This window comes from Hydra viridissima, unplaced genomic scaffold (genome assembly GCF_058129835.1).
Source record: "Hydra viridissima isolate aposymbiotic clone 2 unplaced genomic scaffold, HvirCarnegie_v1 scaffold_5, whole genome shotgun sequence".
Classification (NCBI taxonomy): Eukaryota; Metazoa; Cnidaria; class Hydrozoa; order Anthoathecata; family Hydridae; genus Hydra; species Hydra viridissima.
The window spans coordinates 16,202,792-16,213,216 of record NW_028324304.1 but is presented as its reverse complement, the minus strand read 5'-3'; the positions used below and the strand labels follow the sequence as shown (position 1 = coordinate 16,213,216).

The 10,425-nt window shown below is 27.6% G+C and overlaps 1 protein-coding gene across 1 annotated transcript in view; it reads right to left on the bottom strand.

Annotated features, from left to right (window-relative positions):
* LOC145189350 (uncharacterized) overlaps positions 1–4,619 on the bottom strand; it is an 8,301-nt gene extending 3,682 nt beyond the window's left edge. Inside the window, exons 1-5 of the mRNA XM_090086557.1 lie at positions 4,197–4,619; positions 3,310–3,361; positions 2,075–2,166; positions 1,700–1,831; positions 805–948 (exon numbers count right to left, since the gene is read on the bottom strand). Of these exons, the coding sequence (XP_089942683.1) occupies positions 805–948; positions 1,700–1,831; positions 2,075–2,166; positions 3,310–3,361; positions 4,197–4,489 (713 nt within the window). The 5' untranslated portion in view covers positions 4,490–4,619. The remainder of the gene's footprint in view (positions 1–804; positions 949–1,699; positions 1,832–2,074; positions 2,167–3,309; positions 3,362–4,196) is intronic.
* Positions 4,620–10,425: the final 5,806 nt, after the last annotated feature.

The following is a 10,425-nucleotide window of genomic DNA, read 5'->3' as shown; positions in this document are numbered from 1 at the left end:
TAGAGTAATTGTTTTTGAAAAGCCTGAGGCAATTCACAAAGTTAAAATTTTAATTAAATCTTGCAACTTTAATGCTTGACTCTCACATTAATAAATGCAACTTATAGTTTCTTTGGCATCAATACTCTGAATAAAATACAATAATTTGATTTTCTTAACAGATATGCAAAGGACAACCAATTAATATGCTTTGTATTACAGAAGTTTAATTTGTGTTTTTAACTTTAAACCTTGTCAATAATGGAATGCAGTATTTAACTCAAGCAACATCAAATTAAACCTCTTGTTGAGCATTTTGACAAAGTATGTCTTGATGATGAATGATGCATAATAATTAATAAAAAAAAACCTGTGTATTACATTTTATCATTTACACAAAAAAGTTTAGTACAATAAAAAATTATTTGAAACTAAAAATATGGTTCAAAAGATTTTATCTTGAAGGCATTGGAAACTTGTTTCATTAGATTTTATCACATGGGCTTTGGTAAGATACCCATCAAACCAAGTCAAAGATAGAATTACTTTAAAAGTAAATTTAAAAAAAGATGACTAAACTCTTACATTAAAAAACTTTTAAACAAAACGAGAATTAGTAATTTAACTTTAGTAAGATCATCCAGTAAATGACAGCAAATAAATCAATGAATGATAAGATCATACAAATACAGGGAGTTTGAAAAGTAAAATTTAAAGCAAAACAAAGTTATAAAAATGAGATGCTCTGATTAGCTACTTTTATATAATTACTTTTGATGATGCAATAAATAAATGCTTCTATACAAAGTTAGTGACAAAACTTACTGCTTTATTGAGGCATTAAAAGGCCATTTTTCGTTTAAATAAATTCCTTTGATGAAGGGTTTTTGATATCCAACAGCCACATACTTCATACCTGTTTCCAACTGACTAGTCTCTTTGATTATTAAACCATCCAATGTATACAAACTAAAACAATTAAGTGTTTTAGAAAGATTTTAAAAGTAAAACATTATATAAAACAAATGAGGAGCGCTTTTTTCAAAGGGACAAAAACAATTTTTTTCCATGTAAAATTATGGCTACTAGACATTTGTAAAAACTTATGAGTTAACAAATGTCTAGTTATCATAACTATATATGGAAAATATTATATGCATTAATTACAAAATGTCTAGTGCTGTCAAAAATGGCCGAAAAAGATAAATCCTCTTTATTTTTCTTTTTTTTTTTAATTAAATTTTACAAAATTTTTCAAAAAGTCCTGTGTTAAATATTCATCAAAAAGGAACAAGTTCCAAGCACCTGTATGAGATACATTCATCTATGTTTTTAATGATGGATAAAAGCTTTGCCTAAAGGTAATGCTTAGCCTATTAATATGCAATAAAAAGAACATTAGGTCAAAAATCTACATTTCTATGCAGCCTGACTTTGTTATTACTAAATATTATAAAAAGAGTTGTAAACCTTTTCAGATCTTGTCTAGAATTATTTTCATTCTTTCAAGCACCTGAAGATACAGAAGACTATTACACTGTATTCTTGATAGTCTAGAGGTTGATATGAAGATGAAGTTGATGAGTTTGATAAGAATGAATGTTTTAAAGTTTTATTTACAATATTAATTATTTGTGGACTTTTTGCTAAAATCTTAACAAATACTTTTAAAATAAATTTTTAAAATGTGACTCAGTTGAAAAACATTAATATGGAATACCTCCGTACAGCTCCTGTTCTTAATTTGATCTTATCTGTTATGTATTGTAAAACTGTATCCATGTTTTCAAGAATTCTTTTATCTAGTAATAACTTTTTACCAGGAAAGAGATCATCTCCATTTCGATAAACACTGTCAAAATAATTAAATGACTTACAAGCACAATAGAATCTACAAAGTAAATGTTGCTAACAATTTAAACCCTTTTTATGGTTTAATGTGTTCCCTATAACCAACCATAAAAAAAAATGCCAGAGTAACTAAATATTTATTAGATGTAACATTACAAATATTTATGTGATGCAACACTATCACATTAAGCATGTTAAGCTCTACTGGAAAACTAAAAGTTAATAATATAAAGCATTTACTCACAAAATAATTCTGTTACAGAGTGGCTCTGAAATTGCAAGTTTCTGATAACGAGCTGATGCATATATACGGCTATGAGGTACTGGTTTAGCTTGCTGAACCATAAAATATGTGATATATTATATATAACATATTTAAATTTTATATATACATATATATATATATATATATATATATATATATATATATATATATATATATATATATATATATATATATATATATATATATACATATATACATATATATGTGTGTGTGTATGGGTGTATATACATATGAATATAAAGTAAATATGTAACAAATTATGTAAATAACTTTAATATGAAGTATAATAGATTATACATGTAATATAAATAAAAACTATGAGAGTTATGCTAAAAGTATATCATAGGTGGTCTTCTTTTTAAAAAAAGAAAAATATTTGACAACTTTAAAAGAACTTTAAAATGCATGCAGAATTTTTTTTTAATATTAAAAAACACTTATAAACAACCAAGTTGTTGAATAATGACATCAACAAATTTTAAGATAAATTTTTTTTATCAAGTAAAAAATAAAAGCACTTAAATTTGTCGTGAATTTTTTAGCATACTTTAGCTATAAACTTACTTCCAAAAGATGCAAAAAAAAAAAAAGACATTTTCATCATTTATAGGCACAGAAAGAGGAACAAAAAAAGTTATATAAAACATAAAAAGATTCTAAAATGCCAGTAAAAATTATATTGAAGATATTAAAATGTAAACCATTTTTCAGATTTTACAACACACTTGCTAAAATAATTTATTTCAATTTTATAGGGATCTCTTTTTAGTCTTTTTTTAAAAAGGTTTCTCTCATATCAATAAAAATAATTCTTAGCTCCCTAATAATTTTGAATCAGGAAATAATTCTCATTTCAAGCAATATTTTTACTATGTTTTATAGTTAGAAACAATTTTTACCAAGAAAAAAACAGGCTATGTGTTTGAATGATATGAGTTGCATACTGATATACTGGTATGTTGAAAAATGCATAAGTGCCAGTTATTTTGAATCTTTTAAATAAATTGATAAGACAAAAAACTTGTGTGTGTGTATGTGTGTGTGTGTGTGTGTGTGTGTGTGTGTGTATGTGTGTGTGTATCAGTAGAGGAAGGAAGTAATACCCTTCCTGCCTCTCCTGTTTCAATGGCCATTAGTTATTTAAGCTTTACATGAGTACATGAAAAGCAATTTTAGTACAAATAAATATTTACCTTAAGATGATGTCTAAGTGAAAGACTATCATGAGTAGGAATTTCTTTATACCTGAATGAAATCCAGTTGTTTTTAAAGTTTCTTGTCTAGTCTTAATTGAATAAGAGAATTTAAAAGCAAATTATAAATATTTAATTGTAAATGCATTTTTAATTTTTTATACATATATTCATAAAAATATTAATTATAATTTTAAAAAAATTGTTTAAACAGTTATCCGGTTGATTTAAAATTATTCTTATATATTTCCTATTTTATGCTTTAATTGTCTGCATTCTCTTTCAGGGTGTTTGTTTTAAAACTCATTATTATCTCTTGAAAGTTTCAATGGTATCCTTGGTTTATTTCCTCTTGAAATAATATTCTAAGAAAAGCTCGAATGTTTCTGCCAGCAGCAATTTAATTTTTAGAGATATAATAACTGTTTTTCTTGCAAAAAATTGCACTATAAAACACTTATAAAAATTTTTGCTGCAATGTTTAAAATTTGTTAAAGAGAGGTTATCATAAAATAATTAATATCAAGGTACTTTATATTTCTATGAAGTTTTGCAAACTTTTTGATTATTTACGTTTAAAGTATTGTTTATAAACCATAAATGTTCTTTATTTAATGAATTACTAAAATATTAAGATATTATATTATATTGGGACAATAACAAAAAATATATTATATTGTAGTATATAAAATTTTAACACCTCTTAGAATGGGACAGTACTTGATTGATAATTGGACACTGATTAGTTATTTACTAATTGATATATAGTCTTTACCTGTTCCACAAAAAAAAACAATTTTGTTAAAGATGTGTTTAATAATTTAAAGGTTTTTATGCATATAATAAAAAAAATGCGGCCAGTTTCTTTAAAAATTATATCAACTCACGGTAAATGCTTGAATTTTTCTAATCCTAATGCAACATATACTCCTCCATTCTCAATTTTATCAAGATTAGGAATCTGTGTTCCGTGATTTGGAGTTCTAATGCTGCGCACTGCAACCTTGGCTTGGGTATCACGAGTTACTTTGTCCAAAAAGCTATCAAAAGTTCTGATGTGTTTTCTATTCACTACAATTTTTTTGCCATAAAAATTCAGATCACCATTACGATATATAGTGATCCGCGTAGAAAAAACATCATTAGGCAGGCTTTTTTGGTCGCGTTCTTGGGTATTCATAACAACTGATTCACATTAGAATTTTAGACCTTAGATGAATTGATCTGATGTTCTTTTTCCCAACAACTCCATTTTGATTGTTAGTTGGAGATTTCCCGTAAGGTTTCCATGTCAACAAAGCAAATATGACGTAATTGTTTTTATGCTTTCTCGTTTCCATTTAAAAAACACGAAAAGAAGAATAAGAAAAAAAGCCTTTGTATGCGATTTTTTTCATAAAATACTTGATTCATTTTCTTAGTTGGAAGAGATTTTCAGCTTGCCAATTATCTGCATACACCATTCTTTTAATTTCAATTGGACGCAATTCAGGCACATTTGCAGGTTTTTCGTCTCGCAGAGATATTTATATTCAATATTTGTTATTATATTTTTTATTATTATTTTATCATTTATATTCGATATTTTTACATTTTAGGTAATCTTTTACTTTGTTTGAATAGTATGTGGAAGCTAGATTTTCCAGAACACAATTTAGCTGTTTTTTGTGAGCCTCATTGTTGAACTTCTTTAACTTAAGCGCAGACATTTCGCGAGGTTAGAATTATTTTGTTCTATCTCCAAATTTAAAAGTTGGGAGAAAGTTTTTGATTTTTCTAAAAGTAAAAATTATTTAAAATTCTAGCTTTAATTTTTAAAGAAATTATAACTTATGCTTTAAATAATATATGTTTAAGCAAATTATTTAGAAAAAAAATTTATAAAATAAAGCGTATTTTAAATGTAATTATTACTAATTAAAATTAATAACTCATATTCTCCCAGAACAAAACAATTCTAACCTCGCGGTTTGCAAATGTACACATCCTTTTCAACTGATTGGCTCAATATAATGCTTTGACATTCTTTTCTCAGACAAGGCTATCCAAACTAGTAATTTTGACTCATATTTGCTTTTTCTTCTGAGCTTGACCTCATTAGATGTTGCGTCAGGATCAGAAGTATAATATCCTGAGTTGCCGGGAAAATGACTCGTAGTCCAATGATTACAATTTTTTTTAGAAAAAGTGCAATCCATTTTTAGCACATAGGACGCACAACCGGTTTCTGAGCTGATGTTTTTTTTGACACTTTAATTTTCTTACAAAAACAAATGCTCATCTTTTTGTTAATAATTTTGGATAAATGCTGTAAGAAAACAATGAATCTTTTGGCTAAGCTTACGCTGTGAAACACCATCCTTCATATTAATTAATTTTTATACGCGTTTTACCTGTTTCTTAGACATTTTTCTTGCAATCCGACCACTTCCGACTTTTTCTCTGGTCCTATATCCTTGCAGTATATCTCATATGGTCAATTTTGGGACATTTTACATGTGAAAGTGATTAGCAATAATTGTTTTGTCCTCTTTTGGATGCAAATCCAAAAAAGTGTACACTTATTTTCAGAGTGTCTCCTGATTATTTAAGATTTAAGGTTTGTAAAATTATAAAACATTGTTAGACAATATATATTGAAGCTACAATGTTTGCCCAGAGCTTAGTTGTCACATTATTTGTGTGCCAAAAGAACTATTAAAAACAGTGTTAAATTTTATTTTTTCTTAACTGCAATAAATTAAATTTTTAAAAAATGGTTTTGGTTGAGGCTAAGGTTGTTTGGGTTACTAAAAGCCAATTTATTTTATGTTTAGTCATGCTGCATTTGTTTACTACAAGTCTGATATTCACAAATAGAGTTTAAAATTTGATAAACATATTGCACTTGTTAAAAAATACAATTGAGATGAACTAAGACTGTTAGCTAATGTATTTAATGATTTGTTTTTATCATATCAAATGTAACAGGACCCATCATAAAAAAATTACATCTAAGTAATAGTTTGAAGTGCAGAGCCCCTTTTTAATATTTTTGATTTTAAAAGATGAATTAATAATGAATTGTTGAATTGATTGTCATCTTTTGTTATCTCTAAATACTCTTTGCGGATTATAAATTAGCCAATTTATTTTTAGGGGATCAGAGTTTAAAATTTGTACCACTTATGTGAATCATACTTGAACACTAGGACCTTTGGAAGATCTCATGAAGAATCATTAAACAGAATAAATTTTTAATTTAATCCTAGATCTGATATTAATTTTGAAAAAATGATTTCGAATCCTCAAGAAATTAAATCTGTTTAAAAAAACTCGTAAACCCTGTTAAAATTACTCTAACTCAAGTACTTTCCCACTAACAAAGCCCAAGCTACAACCCTAAACTTTAACGTCACGAAGGATTTTTCTGGGGAAGGTTATTTCCTGCTACATATAAAATATTTCATACCAAGTATATTAGATGTAGGGTTAACTGAATAGATATGTTTCCACATGTCGAATAGGAATTAAGTGCAGTGGTTTCGTAAAAACAAACTGGGTAAGGAAAAAGAGGTTCTTGTTCCAAAAAATCAAAAAAAAAATTTTTTTAAGGCTGAAGATGATATGAAACTTCTGTTACGGTCCAGTGTCAGGACAGTCAGGATCAAAGCGATGTTTACTATAATTACGGTCCTTGTGACGTTGCGGCAGAATTAAGAGTTTTACACTTAGTTATATATATAGAAAAAAAAATCGCCAATTTTTCAAAACTTTTAACCGAAAATAGCTGATGAAGAATTAGTGGAGTGGAGAAGAAAGAACTGGCGAAGATTTAGTTTCAAACTTTGATCGACAGTATTTACGTGTTCAACGGAAATTGTTTCACAATTTCGATATTTTAGCAAATTTTATATTAAATATATAAAAATAACAAATTTTATATAATCTTAAATAACTCGCTTATAATAACATTTTTCTTCTTCTATATCAGGAGCAGTAATGGGAGTATAATGTACATCACACACTGTAAGCTGAAGGGCACGAGCATAGCGAAGCTGATATTCAAATGCAGATAATAAGGTCGTTTGTTTCATTACTGTAGCACCATGGTTTTTTACTACACAAACAATTGAAGTTTCAACATCCAAACGAAATAATTTTTAAGAATACTAAACATTTTTCAGCAGGAAACGTGCCTGACACCCTAACCATACCAAGATTGTAATGACTGTTTTGCTCATGAAAATTAAGGTTCATGTATCGTCGATTCCTTGAAGAAATAAACTCGTTTAATGAAAACTAAAACGTTTATCTATTTGCTTCTTTTCTTCATTTTTATGTTTAATTTCTTCCAAAAAATCAAGTTGATGTTGATGATAACTAACGCCGTTCATCTTTAGGTAGTTTTAATCCTTTACCCAATTGGGCGGCTTGAATAAACTTACTGTTACAAATTGAAGGAATAAATTTTCCACCTTTAGCAGCAAATTTTGAAACAATTTCTTATCACGTACCTGATTCCTTCTTAAAGAATGAAATATTCTAATCAGATTTTCGCCTTTTTTTTTTGAGATGGTTCTTTACTTTCACATTTATTTTCAAAAATTTCATAATTTTTTGGAAATGACGAGATAACCCACTAGAACACATACCTTTGCAAGCTAAAATCTTATTGCACTTAATATACTTTGCAATGCTGTCTGTCAATCGACTTTAGTACTGCCAAACATTAGATTGATTTTGTCGATCAGACATTTTAATTTATTTTTCAAAGTGGTCTTTTTTATTTACACATTCAGTTGAATATTAATTACACACTAATTAATAAAATGATAATTTTATTAATTAGTGTGTAAAAATCAACACAAAAATTAAAAACATTATTTAAAAATCAAACATCAAGTTGTTTTTGCTGGCCAGTTGTTTTACTGAAAATCTTTTATGCTTTTTGTTAAAAATAAAAGTCAGTGCATTAAGTTAATAAAATTCAGGTTCATAATGACTGCTCAGCTTAGAAATTAATAAGGTAAATTGTTTTTAAACATGTACCTTTTGTCTGATAGTTTTTAATGTCTTTTCTAACACATTTTCTTGATTTACTGCGAAGACATATTTAAATTATGAAGTTATAGATTTTAATAAAGACTAATCAAATTTTTAATCTTTTAATTATTGCATAAGGAGACATTTTTAAAAATAATTTTGCCGTTTTTTTTTTAAAAACCAATACCGGGACGGGATTTTATGACCGGTTTACCGGTTTTTCCCGGTTCCATAATCCCTGTTCCGAGACCCTACTTTAAGCTTAATGAAATAGGAAATAATTATTTTGATATTACTTTTCAATTTTATTTATTATTTAGAAACTTCGTCTTTCTTTTCTCGTATTTCAAATGCTTGCCAACATTAATCGAATTTCCTGATCCAGTCGTTCAACCATATCAATAGAAGTGACCTAAAATGCTGTTTCAATCTGATGTGATGATTTTACGCTGGGTTTTAATTGTGTTGAACACGATGGATAACTTCGTAACACCAAAAGCAGTTCTACTTCTGGTTCAACACAATGAAGATCAGTTTGTTACTTTGGAAACCCAAATCACCAAATATCAACCTAATAAAAAATATTTGGTCATGGATCGACGCTGAATTGGTAAACCATCGAATTCGATCAAATAAGCATTTTAAGCAATTTTTAAAAGAGTATAAATTTAAGGTGCCACGTGAGATATGCATAAAAATGGTCGAATAAATGCGAGAAGAGTTCTTCTTTGCTATCTGGTAAAAGGAGGACACTTTAAATATTAGAATTGTTTTTTTTTTCTTTCACTTTTTCAGTTCTAAACTTTAACTCGCTTAAACTTTTATGAAACTCATTTTTTGACTGATAATTTCTATTTGTCCGTTAATTTTTCGTAATTACTTTTTTAAAAACTATTTTAACTTGTTAATAATAATGTATAGCTAATTGATTTTTCTTTTTAAAATAAAAGAAATTTATTAAAATCATTTTCCAGATTTTTTTTAATGATAATAAAAAAAAACAAACAGAAAAAGATTGAAGTAATTAATTGAAATTAACACCTCAATTGAACTTTGCATAGCTAAAATACCATTCTCTAGGCCCTACCATTCTCTAGGCCTGAAAAATCGTTTGAGATGATTAGAAGTAATAGATATCAATTTTGATTTATTGAGTGTTTAGAAAATATACAGTGCACACTTTTTCTTGCAGGTTCAGAACCGGTTTTTACTTCTCTGCCTATGTTTCTACTGTACACTACACTTAAGTATTCAACTGTGCGTCTTTACGTGTTGATTTGTTATATGTGATTAAAATATTACCACCTGAAATTAAATATATAATCAAATGCTTACCACCTGTAGCAAAGCATTTGGTCATATACTTTATTTCAATTTATTTTTTAGAAACTACAATAATTAAACAAAGGAAGAGCAGCAACAAATATAAAGCGCCTTAGGACTACATTAGATACAATCTTTAACAGAACTAGCCGAACTATTTGATGAGATAATTTATTTGATTTTCAAAAATTTTGACGCTTTTAAGAAAGACATCAAAAGTTTTTTTAGTGATATCTGTCTACTAACAATTATTTCCAGGATTTCATCAAAAACTTTAACTTAGAAACTTTACAGTGGTTAACAATGGAGCGGAGCGAAACAAAGCGTTTAATCAAAGACTTTTTTTAATACCTTTTCTTAGTTTGTATATATATACTCACTTTCCATCCGGACTCCCCGATTCCCTGTCAATTGTAAGGGAAAATTCGTTCTTCCCATGAAATACTTTTGACTAGATCTTCCGCAATAGGAAAGGAGACGACACTTTGTAAGTACAACTCTCCTGAGAGTTGAATAACTTAATGCTCATCATTAGATTAAATACAGCATCGAAAATATCTGTCATAAAAATAAATGTCCAAATAAATGTCAAAACAGCAGACCAAAGTAGATAAAGTCAGCAGCTTAAATAATTTAATTGATCAAGACTGAAAGTTCAGTGTTTTATTAACAAAATAGAATCAAATTCTATCATTTATTTGAATAAAAACGTGGAGAACAAACGAAGTGCTCTAAAGCTTATGCTTGCCATTGATAAAACAAAGCGGA